At 44.8% G+C, this 27,193-nt stretch overlaps 1 protein-coding gene across 1 annotated transcript in view; it reads left to right on the plus strand.

The window, feature by feature from the left end:
• The window catches only part of LOC309569711 (NACHT, LRR and PYD domains-containing protein 12-like), a 1,096,074-nt gene that overhangs the window by 44,125 nt on the left and 1,024,756 nt on the right, over positions 1-27,193 (plus strand). The window contains exon 5 of the mRNA XM_082275674.1: positions 7,890-9,594. Coding sequence (XP_082131800.1) covers positions 7,890-9,594 — 1,705 coding nt within the window. The remainder of the gene's footprint in view (positions 1-7,889; positions 9,595-27,193) is intronic.

The following is a 27,193-nucleotide window of genomic DNA, read 5'->3' on the forward strand; positions in this document are numbered from 1 at the left end:
GGGCCTCGCACTGTATAATCTAGATCCTTATGGTGTCCCAGCCTGACCAGCAGGTTATTGGTCTGCCCAGGCCTCGCCATGACGATGCCCCTGTGGATGGGGACAAGCCTGCGGAGAACTTTTTCTTCGCCGGGATGTCTCAACTCTGGAACGCCCTGTGTTGCAGCGCCCCCCTTGGCTGATGGCACCCCAACTAAGTCCATGGTATGGTGAGTGATGCTACCCCCCCGTGTCCCTGGGACAGTCATCTGAGGTGGGGTTATGTGGGCCCACTCCATGGGGATGGCAGAACATGCGGTCTTCTGTAACATCCCTCCCTAGACGGTCTCTGCCCCCTTTGGGGGGAACTCTGCGGTAAACGCTGCATGGGGGGCTTTTTACCTTGTCCTGGGGGTCCTCCTGGTGGATTCCCGTGGTGGCCAGGTCCTGGGTTCCTGATAAATTGGTGCCGTTCTGTTTTGGCCACCATTTTGGGTGAGGGCAGCCTGGCTGACTCCCTGTGAGGGCAGCAGCCATTTTCTTTGCAATTTGGTGCCGTTTCCAGCGCCATCTTAGATGTGGGCAGCCGCCTAGTAATTTTGCCTAGCATTTTGCTGGTGCTTTTTTCCCCATTGATTTTAATAGGCATCCATTTTTCAGTGGCTCAGGGCGCTGTATCAGCCTCTTGTGGATGAGGTCACTTCCTTCTGACTTCCTCCTTGTTCCTGCAGCAAAACGTGAGAGGGTCTGATAACTTACACTCTGACACTAGGGGGCTGTTTTTTCAGCTTTTTCTGGCATTTCACCTCAAAACTGTGCTTTCCCTGTTTCTGCATCTATTTAAAGGGGGACTCCGGCGGCGGTGCAGGTTTGCGGTGCGGTCCGCGAAAATCGCCGATGTGAAGGGCCAGTGTCCAAAAAATTTTATTTTCACAAAAATGGAGTCCCAGGATAACATATTCCCCACAGACCTGGTTGGTGCTTCGGGAACTCCTGAAGCAACGTCCATGGCCTCCTTATCCGCTGCTCTTGCGACTTTGGCATCAAAGGTTGATCTGCTGAGTACTTTCCAAGTACTGTTCAAAAACGGCCGATTCCCTCTTAGTCTTCTGACTCAGAGCCTGATTTGGTTGCCACGGACAATGTTCCCCCTAAGGGTTTATAGTCTACACATTCTGAAGGGGAGTAGAGGGAGTCCTCCTCCACTGTGGCGCGGGAACGCGCTCGGGTAGAAGCACTTATTCACTTTGCATTTTGATGACGTGCCCACCCAGTCAGGTAAGCGGGTTTCCTTCGGGTCCCGCAAAGCCCAGAAGTCGGGTCATATTTTCTCCTGCCCCGAGGAGTTTCACGAAATCGCGAACAAACAGTGGCGTCGCATTATGCAAATGCTGGCGGTGCCTAAGCAGTTTCAACACCGCTATCCCTTTGGGACCCTGTCAACAATCGCTGAACGGTGTCACCTAAGGTGGACCACACTGTTTCAAGGTTGAATAAAGCCATGGTGATGCCCGTGGAGGACTCCCCGGTGTTCAGAGACCCGACGGATAGGCGCGTAGAAACGCTTTCCCGCCACATATATTTGGTGGTGGGCTTTCTGCTAACGCATGTGTTCACTTCTGTGATGGTTTCACAGACGGTCACTGAATGGTTCAAGGTGCTTAGGTGCAGCTTGGTGGCGGAGTCGGTCCCTCCGACTGTCCTTGACCTGGTGGATCAAATGGCCCAGGCCTTGGTATACCTGTGTGACGCGGCCCTGGATGAGGCTCCTTTGGTCGCAAGGTTATCTGCGGTTGGGTTCACACTCTGCCGCATGATTTGGTTAAAGAGCTGGTCGGCTGACCATGCCTCTAAAAAGAGATGGTCAAGGGTCTTACAGGAGGTAAGAGTACCCTTTTGTTCCAACCCGCTAAGGGAAAATCACCCTCTGGTCGGCGGGGTCCTTCCTTCAAGGCTCATCGTGGATCCTTTCGTGCCTCAGGAGCACAGGAAAAAATAAGGGTAAATCCTTCAAGCCATGGTTCGGGAAGCTCAAGGCCGGTCAGTCCGGTGTGGTGGCCCAGTCCTCCTCTGCCTGAAGGGACGCTCTCACCCATTTCAGGAGTGGGGGGGGGACATCTGCGTTGTTTTTGGAAACCCTGGTTGTCCCAAATCCGGGACAGGTGGGTTCACGAGCTGATTCGCTCAGGGTACAAGATCAAGTTTCGATCTTGCCCCGCATACAGGTTCTTGACATCATCACATCTGTCTCCCGATCGTTTGCGAGATCTCATGGGGGCTGTGCAAGATCTTCTTGTCCAAGGAGTTATTATACCAGTCCCTCAGCAGGACAGGTCTCGCGGGATCTATTCCAACCTGTTCACGGTGCCCAAAAAAGAGGGCAAAGTGCCCCCGATTCTGGGCTTAAATCTCTGAACCACTTTGTGCGGGTGCAGAAGTTTTGGATGGAATCCATCCAGTCGATGGTGGCGGCGTTAAGTCAAGGAGATTTTCTGGCCTCCATCGACTTAACGAAAGTCATCAGCGGTATCTCCGCTTCGCAGTGGCACAGGAGCATTTTCAATTTGTGTGATTATCCTTTGGTCTAGCTTCGGCTCCCAGGGTATTCACCAAAGTTTTTAGCTCCGGTGCTGGCTTTGCTGCGCAAGAGGGGGATTGCGGTCCTCGGTTATCTGGACGACATCCTGTTGAGGGCGAGCTCGTGTGCCACTCTGTCGAGCGATCTGAAAGTCACGATTCAGACGCTTCAGGAGTTCGGGTGGACCATCAACTTTCAGAAATCGGCTCAGTTCATCTCAGTTACCTGGGGATGGTCTGGATTCCGCTCAAGCGAAAGTTTTTTCTCCCAGGGGAAAAACTTCAGACCTTGTAGGGCGAGATCAGGTCCCTCAGGGACAACAATCTCTCCTCTCTATGGGACTGCATGAGGTCCCTGGGGCTGATGGTCTTGGCTTTCGAAGCCATCCTGTTTGCTCAGTTTCACTCTTGAACTCTGCAAGCAGAGATTCTAGCCGAGTGGAACAAGGATTCTCAGTCGTTGGACAGGAGGATAGGTTTGAGCCGCATCATGAGGACGGAACTTTTGTGGTGGCTCTTGTCACCCATTCTGACCCCAGGCAAGTCCTTTCTGCTTCTGTTGTGGACAGTAATCGCCTCGGATGCCAGCCTGATGGGCTGGGGTGGAGTTCTGGACACCCTGTGTGCCCAGGGGACGTGGTCGGCGGAGGAATCCTTCTTGCCGATAAATGTCTTGGAGCTCCGAGCAATCAGGCTGTGCCTACTCCATTGGGTGACTCGTTTGCGTGGTCGCCTGGTTTGGGTTCAAACCAACAATGCCACGGCTGTGGCTTACATATATCACCAAGGGGGCACCAGGAGTGCCCGGGCGGCCACGGAAGTGGCCGAGATTCTGTCTTGGGCCGAGGCACACATTCCAGCTGTCTCTGCTGTGTGGAGAACTGGCAGGCGGACTATCTGAGTCGTCGGTCCCTGGATCAGGGGGAATGGTCCCTGCATCCAGAGGTGTTTCAGCTCCTGTGCGCCCAGTGAGGGACTCCGGACGCGAATCTGTTCGCATCTCGTCCCAACAAGGAGGTGGAAAGGTTCGTGGCCAGAGCTCGAGATCCTCTGGCAGACGCCACGGCCGCGTTGGTGGTGACTTGGCCCAGTATCAGTTGGTTTATGCCTTTCCCCCGATTCAACTGTTGTCCTGGTTCTTCCGCAGGTTAGCGTTGGAACAAGTACAAGAGATTCAGGTGGCCTCGCCGGTCTTGGCACGCAGATCTTGTACAGATGGTTGTCGAGCCTCCCTGGCGGCTACCTCCGAGAGAAGATCTGCTGTCTCAAGGGCCGATCTTCAATCCTGCGTGGCTGTTGAAAGCCAGGTGTTGAGAGACAGAGGTCTCTCTGATGCTGTCATTCCTACCTTGCTGAAGGCTACCTCCAGGTAGATTTACCTTCATACCTGGAAGGCGTCTATTGCCTGGGGTGAGTCGCAAGGGTTTCATCCTCACTCCTTTTTGGTGGCGAGGGATTTGGCCTTCCTGCAGGAAGGTGTGGATCAGCATTTGGCGCTGGGCGCGATCACAGGTCGGTTATCAGCCTTGACTGTTTTTTCTTCCAGCGTCCCTTGGTGACTAACTCCCTTATTCGTACCTTTATTTAAGGGGTGCGTCATCTGGCTCCACAGTGGAGGGCTCCTTTGCCTCCGTCGGACCTAACTTTGGTCTTGTCCATTTTGCAACGGTCTTTCTGGTGGCTATCACTTCTGCTTGCAGAGTGTCTGAACTGGCGGCTCTGCCTTGCCGTTCACCTTATCTGGTGGTTCATCGGGATAAAGTGGTCCTGCGACCTAATCTGTATTTTCTCCCCAAGGTGGTGTCGGATTTCCACCTCAACGAGGATATTGTGTTGCCTTCACTTTGCGCTAAGCCCAAGCATCCCAAGGCATTTGCCTTGCGTTCATTGGATGTAGTCCGGGCATTCAGGGTTTACCTGTCAACCACGGAGTCTTTTCGGCTGTCTGATTCCCTGTTGGTCCTTCCTGAGGGACCTCGGAAGGATTCGGCTGCGTCCGCTGCAACCATTTCCAAATGGATCCGACAGATTATTGTTCAGACCTATTCACAAAAGGGTCAGGCGCTTCCTTTTCCTGTGAGGGCACATTCTACTAGAGCTGTGAGTGCCTCTTCGGCTTTTCACCATTAGGCTTCTGTGGCTCAGGTGTGCAAAGCTTATGGTCGCTTATGTACACTTTTACAAAATTCTACAAGATTGACGTGATGGCATCCTCGGATGCTTCCTTTGTCCGCAAAGTTTTGAGCGCAGCGGTTTGTTGAAGAGACGTGTTGTTCTGTCTCTTCTTGGGGTGAATTTTGTTCTGGGGTTGGCTCCTGCTGAGCTTCTGTTGTCCTGTTGGCTCATTTTTTTCTCTGGCCTTGTTGCCATTTCTTTCCTTGCGTCTTTTCCCACCCCTCACACCTGCACTTCTTTGGGACATCCCAATACTGAAGAACATATAAACGGGCTGCGACTGTCAGAGGACGTAAGAGAAAATATAATTTTTGTAAGAACTTACCGTAAAATTCTTTTCTCTGAGTCCTCTGACAGTCGCAGCCCCCGCCCCTCTATTTTGGGGTTCGTTGTCTTCCTATACTGCTTGCTACGAAACTGAAGAGCAGCACTGAATGGCTGAGGGTAATGTCGAGAGGGACAGCCCCCTAGAGGTGTGTGTTGGTTTAACTCTCTTTTGTCAAGTTTTCACTACCTAGCCTGCTCCTGCAGAGGGTGCCATTACCCAATAGTGAAGAACATCTGAATGGGCTGCGAATGTCAGAGGATTCAGAGAAAAGAATTATAGGGTAAGTTCTTACAAAAATTCTATTATTTGTTTCTATCTCAGACACCTTCATTGGTTCTGTGTAAAAAGACCCCTGAAGAAGATTATGACATTGTATTACATCGAAATGCATTGGGTCTCCACAGCCCAACAGAGAATATCATACTCCTAACCGGTCTTGTTTGTCATTAGTCGCTAACATTTTATTTGTGTCACATTATTGTGTACCCATTTTTTCTATACCCTTTTTTCTGTTATGTTGTATTAATAAAATGACATATATTTTACACATTCATCTCAGTGTGATGCCGTTTAAAGTCCCATTGGAGGTTTCTTTGTTGTACATTTTGCATATTTTTGTTTATAGCGCATAAAATAAAAAACCCCCACAGGTGATCAAATACCACCAAAAGAAAGCTATATTTGTGGGGAAAAAAAGGATGCAAATTTTGTTTGAGTACAGCGTCGCACGATTGCGCAATTTTCAGTTAAAGTAACGCAGTGCCGAATCGCAAAATAGGGCCTGTTCATTAAGGGGGCAAACCCTTCCGGTCCAGAAGTGGTTAAAAATTAAAGAAATTGCCCCCAAACAGCATGATGGTTAATCATTTTCATTATTTATTTCACCCATGTTGATTCTTCTTGCATTTCCGAAAATTAACATGATTAGTTCATTTAAAGTGATTGCAGAGGATCACTTTGTAAAACAACCCATTCAGTTTAAAATAGAAATGAAAGGCAACACATGATTGTATAGATATAAAAAACATTATAAATAACTTTTTCCACTTTTCTATAAGTGATAACATTCCCTCTGAACTCAGCTGCATAAGAGCTGGGGGAGGTGAAGCAGAAGTACACTGAGCTTCCCAGTGAATGGTTGTGCAGCGGGGCGGGGTGTCAGGACAAGTCTGATCATTGGAGGAGAGAAGGCTGAGTTCCCAGCATAGATAGTGAACTGACAACAGTGTATTATCCTGCTTAGTGTGGTCAGTTTTTAATAGGAAAGCAGAGGGACTGGTGGGAACACCGGGATTTCACATAAAGGAAGCAATACAAAGAGAACAGGATACTTTCTCATACAAGTACATGGTACAGCAGCCACGTATAAGGAATATGAAGTTTTGGGGTAACAAACCCTTTAAGTCAGCAGAGTTTCATCTCATTCACCAAGCCAAAGGCAAATCCACTTGCAAAGTGAACAGCCTACAGTTTATGCCTCTAGTAAATCAATCCATGAGGATCAACAACTCAGAAGTCTTAGGGTGACAGTGGATTTAGAAGATAGAATGCATGCTATATAAAAATGATTTATAAGAAAAACAGGAGATATGATTTGCCAATCACCAACGTTTTTAATCAGTTAATGTATGCATCTAATATTGACTCAGGTATTCATTAACCACTTGCCGACCGCCGCACGACTATCTACGTCGGCGGTCAGCCCCTCACAGGCAAAGTGACGTAGGGCTACGTCACTAGCTTGTGAGGGTCTAGGGAGCGAGTGCGCGCCCCCGGAGGCGCGCTCCCGCTCCCGAGTGGTCACGGACCCCCCCGCGCGTGTGACCGGTGGACCCGATGTCCGCCGGCCACTCTGCGATCGGCGGGGGAGAGGGAGAAAGTCAGGCAGCTTGTGTAAACAAGCTGCCTGTCATTCTCCTCGCTGTATGAGAGCTGATCATCTGGATCTACTATGTAGATCTGTTGATCACTCTGCATACAGCTGAAGCCCCAGCCAATCACAGTTAGAATCACGCCCCTAGGGACACACACAGCCCCTCCCTCTCAAATAAAGTTAACCCCTTCACTACCAGTGTATTTTTACAGTAACAGTGCATATGTATAGCACTGATTACTGTAGAAATGTCACTGGTAACCCCGAAAGTGTCAAAAATGTCAGTCAAGGGTCCGATCTGTCCGCCGCAATGTCGCAGTACCGCAAAAAAAATCGCAGATCGCCGCCATTACGCGTTAAAAAAAAAAACAACAAAAATGACAAAAATCTTTCCCTTAGTTAGTAAACGCAATAACTTTTGCGCAAACCAATCAAAATACGCTTTTTGCGATTTTTTTTACCAAACATAGGTAGCATAAAACAAATTGGCCGAAAATTTTAAAAAATTTTGATTTTTACATTTTTTTTTGGGGGAATATCATATAAAAAAAAGGGAAAAATATTGCTATTTTTGCAAAATGGACGCTCTTTTTTTGTTTATAGCGGGTGATCAAAAAATCGCACAGGTGATCAAATACCACCAAAAGAAAGCTCTGTTTGTGGGAAAAAAAGGACGCCAAATTCGTTTAGGTACAGCATCGCACGACCGCGCAATTCTCCGTTAAAGTCACGCAGTGCCCCTGGTCGGAATGGGGGTAAAATCTTCCGGGGCTTAAGTGGTTAACTACGTACTGCAAGTCTGTGTATTACTTTTATCAATGAGTTAAAATATATGTATTTGTAGTGCATTAACAAAGATCTGTGCTCAGAATATGACACAAAGTTTTGCTAAGACTAAACATGACATTGTTCATTTTTGTTTTAACCAATCATTAAATATTTGCATTATATTCCCAGATATTCAGGAAAAGCACAAACAATATCTGATGGAGAAGACTGAGACTCTAGTGGAGCATAGACCCCCAGGAACTACCCTGGAACCACAAAGATTCCTCATCAATGAGCGTTATGTGAAGCTGATTGTAGTCTCCACTAATCAGTTCAGGGGGCGTCCCCAGAATGAGATAATACAGACTGGGGTAAAACATGAGGAATGCTTGAAGAAAACACAGACTGGACTGGAACACATTTCCCCCAACAGGCTGTTCCGATGGAACCACCAGTCACAACGTGTACCACATGCAGTAATGGTGAGCGGAGTGCCGGGAATAGGGAAGACCACACTGATGCAGAAGTTTGTCTATGACTGGGTGACCAGAAAACACTACCAGAGATTTGCCTTTGTCTTCTTCTTCAGATTTCGGGACCTTAATAGACTGAGAGAGGTCAGCTTGGAGGAGATGATTCTTCAACAATACCCATATCTGGGGAGTCAGATTGGAGATATTTTAAAAGATCCAGAGAGACTTCTCTTTATATTTGATGGATTAGATGAAAGTGTTTGCCAAATGGATTTTAGATCAAGTAGACTCTTCGCTTACAGGACAAATTGTGGTGAGATTGTGGTCAGTTTGGTGAGGCAGAGTCTTCTTAAGGGTTGCTCTGTACTGATAACCAGCCGCCCAACCAGACTGGCATCAGTTGATACCGGTGTTTTCCAGAGAATAGCTGATATCATGGGATTTCTCCATGACGACAGACTGATCTTCTTTAATAATTTCTTTGGAAATAAGGAGTTGTCAGAGAAGGCTTTTCATTATGTACAGGAGAATGACATGCTGTACACTTTCTGTTATATCCCATCATACTGCTGGATCATCTGTACAGTGTTATCAATGTGCTTCAGAGCCCAACCAACAATCACTGATCAGCTGATGACATCATTACCCAAAACAGTGACACAACTCTTTGTGACTTTTGTCTCCAACATTCTGGCCAATCACAGCCAGAATAAAGATGATGTTCACACTGCCCGGGAACTGCTGACATCTATTGGGCGGATGGCAGAACATGGAGTCATGAATCACATGATTGTATTTGATAAGCGTCAACTGGAGTCATTCAGTGTGAGAAATGATAAACATCTCTTTTCATCTTTCATGATGGAATCTGGTCAGCCCCCTGATGTGGATTACACCTTCTTACATCTCACTCTTCAGGAGTTTTTTGCTGCTTTAGTTCATTTTATTAACTATAATGCTGACAGATTACAGGAAACACTTGATAAGGCTGAATCTTACAAAGATGGCCGTGCTGAAATATTCCTTCGTTTCCTCTGCGGTCTCTCAGACTCTTCTACTAGATCCATGTTAAAGTCTCATGTGGGAGAATTGTCTACTCAGGCTGCCAGACATGTCATCACCTGGATCCAGAAGAAAATACCAGAACAAAGATCTGACAAATCCATAAGAGGAAACAGAAATCTTTTTAATATATTCTACTATCTTCATGAGACCAGGAATAAGGCTCTGGTGTCACAATGTATTGGATCAAACAAAGTTGACTTTTCTGGTGACCCCCTAAGCCCTCTGGACTGCTCTGTGCTGTCTTTTATCCTTCAATCCTGCAGAGAGACAGAAGAAGTAAATCTAAGTTCATGTAATATTCCGAGTGAAGGATTGAGGAAACTTATACCGGCTCTACACAACATCAAGAGTTTGAGGTAAAAATAAAAACTATAAATGCTATTTCTGTTAAATTGAAATTATTAACAACTAGAGTTGAGCGGACACCTGGATGTCCGTGTTCAGCGGGTTCGGCCGAACTTGAAACAAAAGTCCGGGTTCGTGTTCCGGACTTTTTCCGAACTTTTCCCGGACACCGAACCCAATTGAAGTCAACGGGGACCCGAACTTTCAGGCACTAAAATGGCTCTAAAAAAACAATGGAAAGGGCTAGAGTGCTGCAAATGGCAGCAAAATGTAGTTAAGAGCATGGCGAGTGCTCTGCAAACAAATGTGGATAGGGAAATAACTTAAAACAACAAAACACAGAAAAACAGAAAAATAAAACAATTTTCTTCATCTGTGAAGGATGAGGCCCATATGGAGTAGGAGGGAGGTTGAGGTGGCGGTGGATGTGGCGGTGTAGGTGGAAGCGGTGGTGGAGGGGGACGAGGTAGTCAACACTGCTTTTTTTTAGTCATTTTAAATTAGGGTACACCCCAAAAGAGTGAGAAAGATCAAAAATATAACAATGGCTGGGTAAGGTCGGTATCCATCTCTATTCTGCACAAGGTACGGAAAAGTCCCGTGGGATCCATGCCTGGTTCATTTTAATGAACATGAGCTTGCCCACATTGTCTCTGGACAGGCGGCTGCGCTTGTCTGTGATAACGCCCCCAGCCGTGCTAAATACACGTTCAGATAATACACTGGTCCACCATCGGTTCGGCCCGAAAATTGGGTGTTCGAGGTTCGGCCGAATTTAGAACTTTTTGCCCAAAAAGTTCGGAATTCGGCAACCAGAACCGCCCAAAATGCAATGCTTCAGGAAATGGGCTTTAAAAGCCCGTGATTGGACCAGAACCATTAGCAAAAGCCAATTGAGGGGGCAGGAGAATTCTAGGAATGTGATTGGAGTGACTAGGGGGTCCCTACACCAATCATTAGTGAATACGCCCCCCAGTATATAAGATCGCCCCCGCCATATTCCTAGCATTGTTATACTGGACATGGAAGAGAATGGAAGCAGTTCTGTTAATTTTACTTTAAAAGTGTCATTTAGCTATTTTTAGTGTGAGGAAAGGGATATCTAGTGTAGTTAGAGTGCTCCTTTACACTTAAGTTAGCTTCAAAAATTGAGTTTCTGTAGGGAAAGTGTTAAGTGTAAGGGGACCGTAGTGTAATGTAGGGTTAACTGGCAGTGACTGCTATGGCAGGGTGACAAAACCCTTCCATAGCAGGGTGATCGCTATAGAGAAATGATAATTTCTCTGAATTGCTTCGTAACTGGAATATGGCTTCTCACCAGCCAAGCATTTTTTATGCTGCAGGGGCTGCCACTGCCAGTGCTTTTTTGAGGACATGACATCTGAACATGTGTATAGGGGGTATATATAGACATATATGTCTGAATATATACCCCTAGACATATATAGGTGTGATAGTAGCAGAAATAAATGCTTGCGCTAATTAAATCATTTACAGAAATATATTTCTGCTACTATCACACCTATATATGTCTAGGGGTATATATTCAGACATATATGTCTATATATACCCCTATACAAATGTTCAGATGTTTTGCCTGCCTCAAAAGAACCCCAAAAAAACGCTAGCGTCAAAAAAAAATGCCCAGGTGTGTTTTTGCTGGCATTTTTTGGGGGGTTTTGGAGGCAGGCAAAACATCTGAACTTGTGCACAGTACCACTATACACAAGTTCAGATGTTTTTCCTGACTGCAAAGAACCCCACAAAAATGCCAAAAAAAAACGCTAGCATCAAAAAAAAAAAATGCCCAGGTGTGTTTTTGCTGGCATTTTTTGGGGGGTTTTGGAGGCAGGCAAAACATCAGAACTTGTGCACAGTACCACTATACACAAGTTCAGATGTTTTTCCTGACTGCAAAGAACCCAAAAAAATGCCTTCTATTAAACCGGCAAGGTGTTACAGCAGAGAAGCCATATTCCTGTGCTTAAAGTTTTTTAATACAAACAATCTTTTTTTTTTATGGTTCTCGACATGCTACAGAGCTGAAACTTCACATGTACACTTTTTAGACCCCCCAGATCTGAAATCCAAAGTAAAAATCAAAAAATCTCTTTTTTTTTTTATTTATTTTTTTTAATTTTTCAATAAGTGCCGCAGCTGTTGGCACCTGCGTTTCGTCATCATCGGAGACGTGCTGCGATGGTCCTTCCATGTACTCATCTTGAGAAATAAGTGGTTGGGCATCGCTGCATTCAATCTCTTCCACTTCTGGGGCAGGGCTAGGTGGATGGGAAACCCTGTTGACAGAGCCATCAAAAAGAAGAAGAGACTGCTGCATGACTTGGGGCTCAGACTGCTTGCCTGATTTGCAAGGGGGTGAGGTGAAAGACGGTTGGACATCGGCTGCAGGTGCCAACTCTGACCTTTCTGCAGTAGACTGGGTGGGAGACAATGTGGAGGAACTGGAGGCACTGTCAGCAGAAAACCAATCTGCTATCGCCTCTACTTGTTCTTGCCTCAACACTTGTAGAGGCGGATGATGCCCTACCAAATACTGCTGCAGGTTCTGTCGCCTACTCACACTTGAGGAAGGTGTTTCACTTGTGCGTGTAGCCGGCACAGATCGACCACGTCCTCTCCTTGCAACAGGAGCTCTACCAGCAGCACCACGACCCAGGCCACGACCCCTATTTGACGTTCTCCTCATATTTCTGTAATTTATGATCTTGCCCTAGAAAGGTGTTAATTGAATAGCGGAACAAAACAACAACAGTATCGCACGGGTGTATCTCACAGTCAAATATACAAACTATGCCGCAATTTAATTTTTTTTACCCCAAAAGGGTGTTTATTAAATAGCGGAATAGAAAAACCGTATACAAATACAACGGGTATATCTCACAGTCAAATATGCAAAGTATGCTGCAATTTAATTTTTTTCACCCCAAAAGGGTGTATATTGAATAGCGGAATAGAAAAAAGTATGCAAAACAGTGTATCTCACACGTACAAACACAGACTAGGCCCCAATTACAATTTCTTGTACCCTAAAGGGAGGATGAAGAAGAGGAGTAGGAGGAGTTCGGAATAGGAGGCAAACTGAAGCGCCCTGCAAACCTCGGCGGTGGAAGGAGATGCGCCAAACAAATTTAAACGGTGTATCTCACACGTACCGATACAGACTATGCTGTAATTTAATTTTTCTCACCCCAAAAGGGTGTATATTGAATAGCGGAATAGAAAAAAATTTACAAAACGGTGTATCTCACACGTACAAACACAGACTAGCCCCCGATTACAATTTTTTGTACCCTAAAGGCAGGATGAGGCTGAGGAAGAGGAGTAGGAGGAGTTCGGAACAGGAAGCAAACTGAAGCACCCTGCAATCCTCGGCGGTGGAAGATGCGCCCAAAAAATTTGAAAGGTGTATCTCACACGTACCGATACAGACTATGCCGCAATTTAATTTTTTTACCCCAAAAGGGTGTATATTGAATAGCGGAATAGGAAAAAAAGTATATAAAAAGGTGTATCTCAGACGTACAAACACAGACTATGCCGCAATTTAATTTGTTTTACCCCAAAAAGGGTGTATATTGAATAGCGGAATAGAAAATTTTTTATAAAAACGGTGTATCTCACACGTACAAACACAGACTAGGCCCCGGTTACAATTTTTTGTACCCTAAAGGTAGGATGAGGAAGAGGAGTAGGAGGAGTACGGAACAGGAGGCAAACTGAAGCGCCCAGCAATCCTCGGCGGTGGAAGATGCGTCCAAAAAATTTGAAAGGTGTATCTCACACGTATCGATACAGACTATGCCGCAATATAATTTTTTTACCCCAAAAGGGTGTAGATTGAATAGCGGAATAGAAAATATGATATAAAAAGGTGTATCTCACACGTACAAACCCAGACTAGGCCCCAATTACAATTTTTTGTACCCTAAAGGCAGGATGAGGAAGAGGAGTAGGAGGAGTTCAGAACAGGAGGCAATCTAAAGTGCCCTGCAATCCTTGGCGGTGGAAGATGCGCCCAAAAAATTTGAAAGGTGTATCTCACACGTATCGATACAGACTATGCCGCAATTTAATTTTTTTCACCCCAAAAGGGTGTAGATTGAATAGCGGAATAGAAAATATGATATAAAAAGGTGCATCTCACACGTACAAACCCAGACTAGGCCCCGATTACATTTTTTTGTACCCTAAAGGCAGGATGAGGAGTAGGAGGAGTTCGGAACAGGAGGCAAACTGAAGCGTCCGGCAATCCTCCGCGGTGGAAGATGCGCCCCAAAAATTTGAAAGGTGTATCTCATACGTACCGATACAGACTATGCCGCAATTTAATTTTTTTTACCCCAAAAGGGTGTATATTGAATAGCGGAATAGAAAAAAGTATGCAAAACAGTGTATCTCACACGTACAAACACAGACTAGGCCCCGAATACAATTTTTTGTACCCTAAAGGCAGGACAAGGATGAGGAGTAGGAGGAGTTCGGAACAGGAGGCAAACTGAAGCACCCTGCAATCCTCGGCGCTGGAAGATGCGCCCAAAAAATTTGAAAGGTGTATCTCAGACGTACCGATACAGACTATGCCGCAATTTATTTATTTTTACCCCAAAAGGGTGTAGATTGAATAGCGGAATAGAAAATATGATATAAAAAGGTGTATCTCACACGTACAAACCCAGACTAGGCCCGATTACAATTTTTTGTACCCTAAAAGCAGGATGAGGATGAGGATGAGGATGAGGAAGAGGAGTAGGAGGAGTTCAGAACAGGAGGCAAACTGAAGTGCCTTGCAATCCTTGGCAGTGGAAGATGCGCCCAAAAAATTTGAAAGGTGTATCTCACACGTATCAATACAGACTATGCCGCAATTTAATTTTTTTCACCCCAAAAGTTTGTATATTAAATAGCGGAATAGAAAAAAGTATATAAAATTGGTAATTTTTTAAAAGCACATGTGAACACAGCAGTGTCTTATGTTTTATGTCACGGTCAGCAGCAGGCTATGAAGGGAAAAAAAAAATTCCCCTTTAAATTTGTAATTTTTAAATAGCAGATTAGTACAGACTATGCCACAATTTAATTTTTTTTTACCCCAAAAGGGTGTATATTGAATAGCGGAATAGAAAAAAGTATATAAAATTGGTGATTTTTTAATAGCACATGTGAACACAGCAGTGTCTTATGTTTTATGTCACGGTCAGCAGCAGGCTATGAAGGGGAAAAAAAAATTCCACTTTAACTTTGTAATTTTTAAATAGCAGATTAGAACAGCAATCTGTAGTAAAATATAGCTGAACGCTGCACACAACAGACTGATAAAAATATATTTTTTTCTCCCTCCTCCTCCTCAGTGGGCTCAAGCGAGGGCAAAAAGATCATTCACTGCACCACCCCCCACACAGCAAAATCGATGTAGATCGCTAACGGACGATTGTTCTGTCCTGTGTCTCCTATCTGTCCCTGCCTACTCTCTCTGGCCTGTCCCTAAAATGCTCAAATATCTTTCCCTGCCTACACTCCGACCTGTCCCTGCATTCTTTTCGGGCACAATGTTGTTTTTCCCTGTCTGTCCCTAATCAGCAGCAGCCAGCACCGTTATGTGTGCTCTCTCCCTACACTACAGCAGAATGACGCACCGCGCTGTGTCTCTCGAGCTTATAAACACATGGGTCACATGCTTCAATGGCCAATCACAGCTACTAATACATTAGTAGGCATGGCTGGGATGGCTTAAGGCACACCAGTTAAACGCTTGTTGATTGGCTGTTGAAAGCCCACCATTAAAAGCGCGCCATTACATACAAAACAGGAAATAAAATTACCGAACACGGATTTTAAACCCGAACATACAGTAAAGTTTTCGGGTCCGTGTCCGGGTAGCAAAAATCCAATTATCCGGTACGGACCCGAATAATACAGTCCGTGTTCGCTCAACACTATTAACAGCTTCTCCAAATAAATGACTGATTATCGGAATACTTGTTTTCTATATGTGGACTTTATATGTATTTATGTGAACACATTAGATAAGAGCACACAATGATCAGATGAGTAGAGGCAGCAGAATTTGATCTATGGGATGTCTGTCAGATAGCAGTGATTGGTCCAATGTCTGTGGGGTCTCCGCTCTGACCTTACAGAGCTACAAGGAGGTTGAAGTGGGTTCTGCTTTTCACATTGTGCATTAGAAGTTGCAGTAAGTCAGAGCCCACATCATTTAGTGATTGGAAAACATCCAACATCCTTTAGCTCTTTCCCTCTCAGCCTGGCTGTCCCTGGCTTGCCTCTCTTTCATTCATTGGATTTCAGGTCTTCCAATCACAGGGGCTCAACATAATAGGTGTGTATTACTTAGAGTGGGCTGCACATCAATGTACTCTGCCTAGGAATGCTCACTCCTCCAGACTGTCATCTGGGCATTATAATATTTGCATAACTACTCCCCAGAGCCAGCCCAATGCTCGAATCAGAGTTCTGAGACAGGGTATTGTGATGTTTTCAGGAAGCTATGTACAGCACCCTGATGACTCCTCCCACCAGCCACAAACTGCCTGCATTGCATAGAGAAACACAGAAACCCAGTGATTACATTACTGGGTCTAAAGAAAGGTATGCAATGAAAAGGGAAAGATTTGATTTAAAAATGTCATTATTATTTTGAAGGGGATGGGGCCAAGGAAGGCAAACTATAAGCAGATTAAACTTCAGCTTTAGGGTGGTTTAGAGAAGTTTGCCTCATTTAGTAAGCTCTGGAGCAAATGCACTTTCAGAGGGCAACTGCACTTCTCAAAGTGCACAGTCTATTTACCTTTAGTAAATCAACCCCCATGTGTCAGAAATAGGCTTGGTCCTTAAACACCCTGGCGGTTTGATTATGTCAGGATTTCTGTGCTAAAAGCGGTACATTGTTTTGCATGGAAATCTGTTGTTTTATAGTTTAAAACTCACCTTCCCCTGCAATTCCCCCTCAGTCCTCCCCCGCTGTCCTGCTGCGTGCTTAGCCGATGCCGGCACCACCGCAGGGGGGTGTAACCGGCGGCAATTTCAAAAAGGTAAATACACTAAATGACATGATACAAAGTTGTGATCCTAACGAATTACACTGTATCATGCCATTTCACCACAGGATTTCACCTGGTGACTTTTCCAGTGCCCTGCCTGTGCTTTTCCAGTGCCCTGCCTGTGCTTTTCCAGTGCCCTGCCTGTGCTTTTCCAGTGCCCTGCCTGTGCTTTTCCAATTCTTTGTGCCTCAAAAATTGACAACGACCATGGCATCCAAAAAGCGTTCTTTTTGAGCAAAAGCCCTTTTAGACGAACTGGAAAATAGCAACGGCGAAACAGAGTTACTTGAAGAACTGAGCAATAGCGATTCGTGGGAAAATTCGTCATCAAGTACGGAAAGTGACAACAGTGACGATTCTGATGTCTCTTTCTGGCACATCGCTCTGTTGGAAATTCTGAAGAATCATTTGATATACTTCCCAAATTCCACAAGCGATGTGCCAGAAAGAGACATCAGAATCGTCGCTGTCCTCACTTTCCATACCTGATGACGAATTTTCCCACGAAACGCTATCGCTCAGTTCTTCAAGTGACTCAGTTTTGCTGTCGCTGTTTTCCAGTTTGTCTAAAAGCGCTTTTGGGCAAAAAAAAAAAAAAAACGCTTTTTGGACGCCATGGTCGTTCTCAATTTTCCAGACACAAAGCACTGGAAAAGCACAGGCAGGGCACTGGAACAGTCACCAGGTGAAATCCTTACATAGTTACATAGTTAGTGAGGTTGAAAAAAGACATCAGTCCATCCAGTTCAACCTATGATGTGTGTGTGTGTTTGCTGTTAACCGTACATTGTATACCCTTTTATGTTGTGGTCTTTAAGGTGCCCATCTAATAGTTTTTTGAAACTATCAATGCTCCCTGCTGATACGACTGTTTGCGGAAGAGAATTCCACAGCCTTACTGCTCTCACAGTGAAGAACCCCCTGCGTATTTTAAGGTTAAACCGCCTTTCCTCTAGTTTTAGTGAGTGGCCACGTTTCTTATTGTATTTCCTTTCTCTGAATAGGTTTTTCCATATGCTAGGGTTGCCAGTACAGTATTTGTACATTGATATCATATCCCCCCTCAATCGTCTCTTCTCCAGAGAGAATAGGTTCAGTGTTTGTAGTCTTTCCTCATAGCTGATGTCCTCCATTCCCCTAATTATTTTTGTTGCCCTTCTCTGGACTTTCTCCAGTTCCAGCACATCCTTCCTGAGGACCGGTGCCCAGAACTGTCCTGTGGTGAAATGGCATGATACAGTGTAATCCCTTAGGATCACAGCTTTGTATCATGTCATTTAGTGTATTTACATTTTTGAATTTGCCGCCGGTTCCACCCCCCCTGCGTCGCAACGCTCGCAGGGAAGGGAACTGGAAGGCAAGTGCCGGCATCTGCAGAGCACAGAGCGGGGAGAGAGTGTGAGGACGATGGGGAGGACAGCGGGGGATTGCAGGGAAAGTGAGTGTGATTCTGGGGTAATCTCGAGTGTGGCTCGGGGTTATCGCTTTTGGTACTGAAAATTAACCCCGAGCCACACTCGGAAATACCACCAGGGAGGTTAAGTGTTTAATGGCCTCGGTATCCGGTGGGACAAGAGACCCAGGCAGAGCCGCAAAAGGCTCTCTGGGATAATGTCCGAGCTACTGCTAAGCCACATCGGCTGTTATCCCCTGAAAGCCGACTACCGGCTCTAAAAAAACTATACCGGGATGATTGTTTTGCACAGAGTAGCCTGATCCTCCTTTTATGGGGTGCCCCAACATCTCTCTAGGCTCCTCCTTATAATTGGGTTCCCCCGCAAAGAGCCACTTTCAATGGGGCACCTGTGTGGGCAAGCTCATGAGTCCCACTGCGGTGTCCATTTACACACAGCAGGACTCGGCCTGGCTACCATGTAACTGGATTTCTAGCAATCTATCCAATTAGGACCCAAGAAAGTGGCTGGAGCCACTGGGCTTGTGCTCTTCGCTGGAGTGATCGGGTTCAGGTAAGAAAAAGGGGGTGGGGGGTCTGCTTGGCAGCTGAAGCACAAAAGGTTTTTCACCTTAATGCATAGAGGTGAAAATCCATGAGACTTTACAACCCCTTTAGGGAAATTAACTTTATACATTTTCAATCCAGTAATATGAACATTACCCATTACTATGTATCGTATTATATTTTCATACAACAAGTGTAACAGCACACTCCCCATCTGGTATTGTAAAATACCAATATATTACAACATAACAGTAGGTGTGCAAGTGCAAAAAGACAATACTGCAATTTGCAGTTGTCTTGAAGACCTGAAAGATAAAAAGAAAGAATATATATATATATATATATATATATATATATATATATATATATATATATATATATATATATATATACTGTATATAATATATGTGTAGCATAAGGTGACCAGATTTTTAAAATGAGATCTGGGGACATTTTTTTTTTTTGGCAAATGGTAAACTATTTTATAAGCATATTTTCTTGAAATGTGTTTCAGTGTATGTGGTATGTGTTCATGGAATGATTGTATGATATACATTATTTCTCACATTTTGTCCATGAGATAGAAAAAAAAAAGATAAAGATACTGTTTAGAAATTTTGGGATCGGACTACCAAATGTTAAGAAGATAAGATAGAGGAACAAATTGGAGGGAGGGGGTGATGGTGCCATCCTCTCATGAAAAGGTAATACTGTAGAGCTGCAATGTGCAAAAAGTGGTGAAACATCCTATATATAATAATAATAAAATGTAAAATATGCACATCAATTGTACATTTTATTATTATTATATATGGGGGGGTTCACCACTATTTGCATATTGCAGCTCTGCAATAGCTCTTACCTTTTTCAGAGAGGGTGACACCATCACTACTATGTTCTAATACTCTGGTTGATTAGCATCTCTGTTGTTATGATATGTGGGGGGTTTCACCATTATTTGCACATTGAAGCTCTGCAATTTCTCAAAATATTTTTGCAGAGAGGGTGACACCATCACTACTATATTGTATTACATTGGTTGATTTGCACAGGATATTCATTTATAGGTTTTACCATTGCACTTATAAGTCCATTTGTACAATTTTATAGATGAAGTGTAGGGCAGTGCTGCATTTTTTGCTTTTTATTGTTGCACGTTAGATGAGGGAACCAGCTAACAAGATTCTCTTCAAAAGATTTTTTTAGTTGCATGGTAGTTGTTTTACTTGATTTGTTATGTCCCCTGTGGACTAGTAACCAGTGGCCCTGCATATTGGTGTTCAGTGTGCCCCCTGTATGCTGGTGCTACGTTCAGGGTGCAGGAAGATGCTACGTGCAGGGTGCAGGAGGATGCTACATGCAGGAGGATGCTATGTGCAGGGTTCAGGACGATGCTACGTGAAGGGTGGAGGAGGATGCTATGTGCAGGAGGATGCTATGTGCAGGGAGCAGGGTTCAGGAGGATGCTACGTGCAGGGAGCAGGGTTCAGGAGGAGGCTACATGCAGGGAGCAGGGTTCAGGAGGAGGCTACGTGCAAGGTTCAGGAGGAGGCTACGTGCAGGGTTCAGGAGGAGGCTACGTGCAGGGTTCAGGAGGAGGCTACGTGCAGAGGGCAGGGCTATTACCTATTTTGTTTCTTCTGTATGCAATTACAGTATACATGTAATTTTTTTGTGTGTATCGTTTTTGTCAGTATATTTGTGAATATCTTTTTCTGTGTGTAGGTGGGTCTGTGTAAGGTCACTCACACGCAGCCTGTATAAAACATATACACCTCACACACTAGAGAGTCACTACAGGAGATGGTGAGAGACTGCAGACACATTATTACAGGAGATGGTGAGAGACTGCAGACATGAATCAGGAGATGGTCAGAAAACTGTGGAAAACCTCCTGACATTACCCAAGCAGATGTTGCCTATAATGACTCAACCTAGGTCCAGGCAATGGGTGGGCAAATGGTATATCGTGTGACCTGTTTTATTTGTTGGTGAACCTTGTGTATCCTTGGGATGTCTCTGCAGAGAAGTAGAAGAATATCGGCATCTTTGTAATGAGCTGGTATAAGGTCAGCTATACCCCTCAAGTGGGAAGCAACAGGAGTAGGGATCTCCTCTCTGTTGGTTGGAATCTGGTTGCACTTTATTTTGATGCCAAATGTTATATTAGTGACTTATCCCTTGCTGAGACCTCTGTACCTGACCAAATACCTTATCTCATCCACAAAGATCTTTATTGAATGTTTCGGATTACAGAAAACAGGATGTGGCATGGAGGCAATATAGAAAAAGATGGTGCAATAACCAAAATTATCACAAGATGGCAGGATATTAACCAAATTCAGAGGCCAATAACCACTTAAGGACCAAGCCTATTTCTGGGGGTTGATTTACTAAAGGCAAAAAGACTGTGCACTTTGCAAAGAGCAGTTGCTCCAGAGCTTAGTAAATGAGCAGGAGCTCTGCTGACTTCCATCATCCAATAATGTACAAGCAAAAATACTGTTTTTTTTCCCCTTTCCTTGCATGTCATTGAGTACTCTTTGCAAACTGAAGCCTTACCTAATTTACTAGGCTCTGGAGGAAATGCACTTTCAGAGGGCAACTGCACTTTGCACTTTGATGCTACGTGCAGGGTGCAGGAGGAGGCTACGTGCAGGGTGCCGGGTTCAGGAGGAGGCTACGTGCCAGGTTCAGGAGGAGGCTACGTGCCGGGTTCAGGAGGAGGCTATGTGCCGGGTTCAGGAGGAGGCTACGTGCAGGGTGCCGGGTTCAGTAGGAGGCTACCTGCCAGTTTCAGGAGGAGGCTACGTGCAGGGTGCCGGGTTCAGGAGGAGGCTACGTGCCGGGTTCAGGTGGAGGCTACGCGCCAGGATCAGGAGGAGGCTATGTGCCGGGTTCAGGAGGAGGCTACATGCAGAGGGGGCAGGGCTATTACCTATTTTGTTTCATCTGTATGCAATAACAGTATACATGTAATTTTTTTTTTGTGTATCTTTTTTGTCAGTATATGTGTGAATATCTTTTTATGTGTGTAGGTGGGTCTGTGTAAGGTCACTCACATGCAGTCTGTATAAAACATATACAACTCACATCACCTCACACACCAAAGAGACACTACAGGAGATGGTGAGAGACTGCAGACACATTATTACAGGAGATGGTCAGTGACTGCAGACATGAATCAGGAGATGGTCAGAGACTGCAGACATGGTACAGGAGATGGTCAGAGACTTCAGACATGGTACAGGAGATGGTCAGAGACTGCAGACATGGTACAGGTGATGGTCAGAGACTGCAGACATGGTACAGGAGATGGTCAGAGACTGCAGACTCTTGCTTGTAAACCTTCTGATTTTTTTTTTTACAAAAAATAACAAGAACAGCCCCAATCCACTCCTCCTGGGGTCCCCCTCCGGCATTCCAGGCCCCTCCTCTTCATCAGGTGCCCCCATAGAAAGACGCATTCCCTGGGGGCACCCATGGGTGCTCGCTCCTGAGTCCCACTGCTGCATCCATTGACACAGACAGCGGGACTTGACCCCACCCCTGGTCCGGTGTCACGGGATTTGATTGACAGAAGCGCGAGCAATGGCATTAGTAGTATACAGTCTTACAGCCCTTTTATATTTACCCTTATATTTTGGCACAGGATTTGTCTGATGTTTAGGTAAGTGAGACCAGGTAGGTGGGTATCAACCTTGGCAAGTTGAAGGTCACTGAACTCCTTAAGCTTTTTTGTCTCTGCCAGATATTTTTAGGTTTACAGCCTTTTAACACCTCGTCATATGACATCCTTTCAGAACAACAGTGCTCCAGCCCAGCTGTCATTGTACTCCCGTAGGCCAGGCAGGAGCACTGTTCTGGGAGGATATCATATGATGTCCTCCCAGAAAGTGCAACCGCGGGGCTGTGCAGTGATGAAATCTATCACAGGTTGTTTCCACCGTAAACAGCCGATGACTGAACATTGTACTGGTCCGCTGGCAGTACCATTTGATCACTGTGACCAATCACAGCAGATCATATGACAATTGTAAACAATGGATGGCTTCCTTTAGTGTCATTTGTTGTATAGAATTATGATGCTAGCTGTGATTGGTCAGAGTAATTATATGGTACACACAGGGCAACTCCCAGCCCATCTGTATCATGTGATTAGCTTTGGCCAATCACAGCTATTCACAACAAAAGACACTGAATGAACCAGTTTCATTAAGTAAAAATGGTTGCTTATATCAATTAAATTCATTGGTATAAGCAATCATAATATGTCGGGGAAAAAAACCTGGTCACTTCTCCAGAGTAGTACAGTGTTATTATGATAACACTGTATTGCTCTGGCCACAGTGTGTTAGAAAGAAAGTCATAAAAAACAAAGAAAATGTGAAAGTTGTTTTTTACATACTGTCACCAGTCAGTGTCGCTGATCAATGCCACACCAGTTATATGATAACTCTGTACTGCACTGGTAACAGTATTGTGAATTGTTTTCCCTTTAATGTCTTCATTTTGCAAAAAATTGTGACAAAAACATTGCAGCTTCAAAAAAATTAGCTGTGCCTCTTACTAAATTACTCAGACTGTCTACATTCCAAAAATAGGTCATTTGGGGGGTATTTGTACTGTTCTGGCATTTTTGGGCCTCAAGAAATGAGATAGGGTGTCAGTACCTCAGGATTGATCAATTTTCAGATACACAGTGCATCTAGAAAGTATTCACAGCACTTCACTTTTTCCACATTTTATGTTACAGCCTTATTCCAAAATGGAATAAATTAATTATTTTCATTAAAATTCTACAAACAATACCCCATAATGACAACGTGAAAGAAGTTTGTTTGAAATAATTGCAAACATATTAAAAATTAAAAAATAAATAAATAAATCACATGTACGTATGTATTCACAGCCTTTTCTCAATACTTTGTTGTAGCACCTTTGACACCATTTACAGCCTCAAGTCTTTTTGAGCATGATACTACAAGCTTGGCATACCTATTATTGGGCAGTTTCTTCCATTTCTTTGTAAGACCTCTGAAGCTCCATCAGGTTGGATGGGGAGCTTCGTTGCTCAGCCATTTTTAGATCTCTCCAGAGATGTTCAATCCGGTTCAAGTCTGGGTTTTGGCTGGGCCACTTAAGGACATTCACAGAGTTATCCCATAGCCCCTCCTTTCTTCGCTGTGTGCTTTGGGTTGTTGTACTGTTGGAAGATGAACCTTCACCCCAGTCTAAAGGTTCATAGCGCTCTAGAGCAGGCTTTTATCAAGGATGTCGCTGTACATTTCTGCATTCATCTTTCCCTTGATCCTGACTAGTCTCAGAGTCCCTGCGGTTAAAAAGCATCCCCACAGCATTATGCTGCCACCACCATGCTTCACTGTAGGAATGGTATTGGCCAGGTGATGAATGATGCCTGGTTTCCTCCAGATATGATGCTTGCCATTCAGGTCAAAGAGTTCAATCTGTGTTTCTTCAGACCAGAGAATTTTGTTTCTTATGGTCTGAGAGTCCTTCAGAGGTGCCTTTTGGCAAACTCCAGACGGGCTTGTCATGTGCCTTTTACTGAGGAGTGGCTTCTGGCACTCTACCATACAGGCCTGATTGGTGGAGTGCTACAGAGATGATTTAACTCATTTTGGAATAAGGTTGTAACGTGACAAAATGTGCAAAATTAGGATTTTTATTACAGCTTGCTTGTAAAATCCTTTTCTTGGAGTACATCACGGGACACAGAGCTGGTAATAATTACTATTTGGGTCATACGCTACCTTCAGGTGAATGGACACTGGCAACCAATAGAAAGAAAGTTCCTCCTACATAACCCCTCCCATACAGGAAGAACATCAGTTTTTGAGGCAAGCAATGAAGATCCCAGAAAAGAGGGGAGGGAGCTCTGTGTCCCGTGATGTACTCCAAGAAAAGGATTTACAGGTAAGCTGTAATAAAAATCCTAATTTCTTTATCGTACATCACGGGACACAGAGCTAGTAATAATTACTGTTTGGAATGTCCTAAAGCAATGCCCTTGAGGGGAGGGGACACAGAGTCCCACATTTGCCCCTGAGCAAAGAAAAAAAACGTAGGACTATACAGCTGCTTGCAGTACGCTACTACCAAACTGAGCCCCTTCACGGGATCTAACGTTCACTTGGTATAATTTTGTGAACGTATGTACTGAAGAACAGGTAGCAGCTTTGCAGATCTGGGCCCAAGATACATTTAGAAATAGTGAAGGAAGTTGCCGCTTGGCCTTTCTTAGGCCCAGTCTGCAAAATAAAGAAAGCATCAGTATTACGAAACTGTGCTGACCTGGTTAAATAGACTTTAACCGCATGTACAACATCAAGAGAATGTAACAACCTTTCCTCAGAAGACTGAGGGTTAGGAAAAATGAAGGCAGAATAATATCCTGGTTCAAGTGAAAACCAGAACCTACCTTAAGGAAAAAAACAGGATGATGATGAAAAAACTACCTATCCTGATACAGATTTAGAAAAATTGGTTCTTTACATGAAAGAGCCGCGATCTCTGATACCCTTCTAGCTGAGGCTATAGCGACCAGCTTCCTCAATAAAAGTAACAAGGGTATATGCCTGATAGGCTCGAAGGGCTGCTTCTGCAGGACCGTGAGAACCAGATTCAAGTCCCAAGGCCATAGGGGTGGTTTGACTGGCAAAACCATACAAATCACACTTTGGAAATAAGGTCCGAACCAAATAGTGTGTAGCCAATGGTCTCTGGAAAAAGATTGATAAGGCAGAGACCTGTCCTTTAATGATTCCTAATACCAATTTCAAATTCACCCCTAACTGAAGAAAAGCAGGGATTTTTCCAATGACATACTTTCTAGGATGCCATTTCTTGGATCCACACCAAAAGATACAGGCTTTCCAAACTCTATAGCAGATTTTCCTAGAAACAGGCATCCTGGCATTGACCAATGTTGCCAGAGCCGAAGCCGAGACCCCCCGGTCTCTAAAAATTCTGCTTTCAATAGCCAGACCGTCAAATTCAATGACCGTAAAGCAGGGTGGAATATAGGACCTTGAGATAGTAGATCCAGACGACATGGTAGCAATGGTTTCCCCACTGCTGACTTTTATGATTTCTGCGAGCCCAGACCTTCTGGGCCAAGCTGGGGCCACCCGGATCACCGGTTTTTCCTCCACCTGTATCCTGTTCAGCAGCGAAGGTAGAAGCTGAACTGGAGGAAATGCATAAACCAGATTGAACCGTGACCAAGGGGGCACCAGAGCATCCATTCCGACCGCAATCGGATCACTGAAAACAAAATTGTCCACCTTGTTGTTGAACCTGGATGCCAAAAGATCTACATCGGGAGCACCCCAGTGTAGCCAGATCAGCCGAAACACTTTGGGGTGTAGGGATCAATCCCCTGGACACAGCTGCTGGTGACTTAGATAGTCCGCCTGCCAGTTGTCCACCCCTGGAATGAATACGGCTGATAGACATGGAACATACCTCTCTGCCCACGATAGGATATTCACTGCCATCTGAATTGACTGGCTTCTGGTGCCGCCCTGGTGGAAGATATAAGCCACCAGGGTGGATGGAGTTGAGCCACCAGGGTGGAGTTGTCGGACTGAATCCTGACAGGACACCCCTGTAACCTGGTTGTCCAATAATTCAGTGCCAAATGGGCAGCTCGGATTTCCAGAATATTGATGGGTAAAATCTTTTCTGCCTGAGACCATGTTCCCTGGGCAAACAGATCCTCCAGGATAGAACCCCAGCCCAGCAGGCTGGCATCTGTGTGTACCACCTTCAAGGCTATCGGCAGAAAAAATTTTCCCTTGATCGATTTGGTGGGAACCAGCCACCAGATCAGATCCTGCCTTACCTTGGGGAAAGGAACATCTGGCAATCCAAAGCTTGAACCTATTTGTTCCAAGCTGAAAGAATACTGTTCTGAAACAGTCTGAAGTGGAACTGTGCATAAGGAATCGCCTCGAAGGAGGAAACCATTTTGCCCAGTAACCTCATTCACAGCAGGATGGAGGGAAATTTCTTCCCTCTTACGAACCGGACTAGCTTTCTTAGAGCTAGAACATTCTCTGATGGCAAAAATTTTGGCTGAGCAGTGTCTAGGCCTAAACCTAGATATTGTAGGACCTGAACAGGCCTTAGGGCCGACTTTCTCTGTTGATAATCCAACCCAGACTCTCTAAGAACTGGATTGTAAGGAACACATATTGTGTCAGACGTGAGCTTGAATGATTCTTGAGCAGTAGGTCATCCAGGTATCCTACTAAAGAAATGCCTTGGGCCCTTAAAGAAGCCAACACCGGCGCCAGAACCTTCGTGAACACACTGGGAGCTGTAGCAAGGCGAAAAACAGGGCCACAAACTTGAAATAACACTGCCGCACTGCAAACGCAGAACCTTTTATGAGTCCTGAAGATTGGCAAATGAAGATATGCATCTTTGATATCTATGGAGGCCATAAAGTTTCCTCTTCCTAGAGAGGCTACCACCAAACGGATTGATTTCAGGTGAAAAAAACGTACGTTCAGAAATTAATTCAGAGCCTTGAGATTCAGAATG

The sequence above is a fragment of the Pelophylax lessonae genome, assembly GCF_965119305.1.
Source record: "Pelophylax lessonae genome assembly, chromosome: 13".
NCBI lineage: Eukaryota > Metazoa > Chordata > Amphibia > Anura > Ranidae > Pelophylax > Pelophylax lessonae.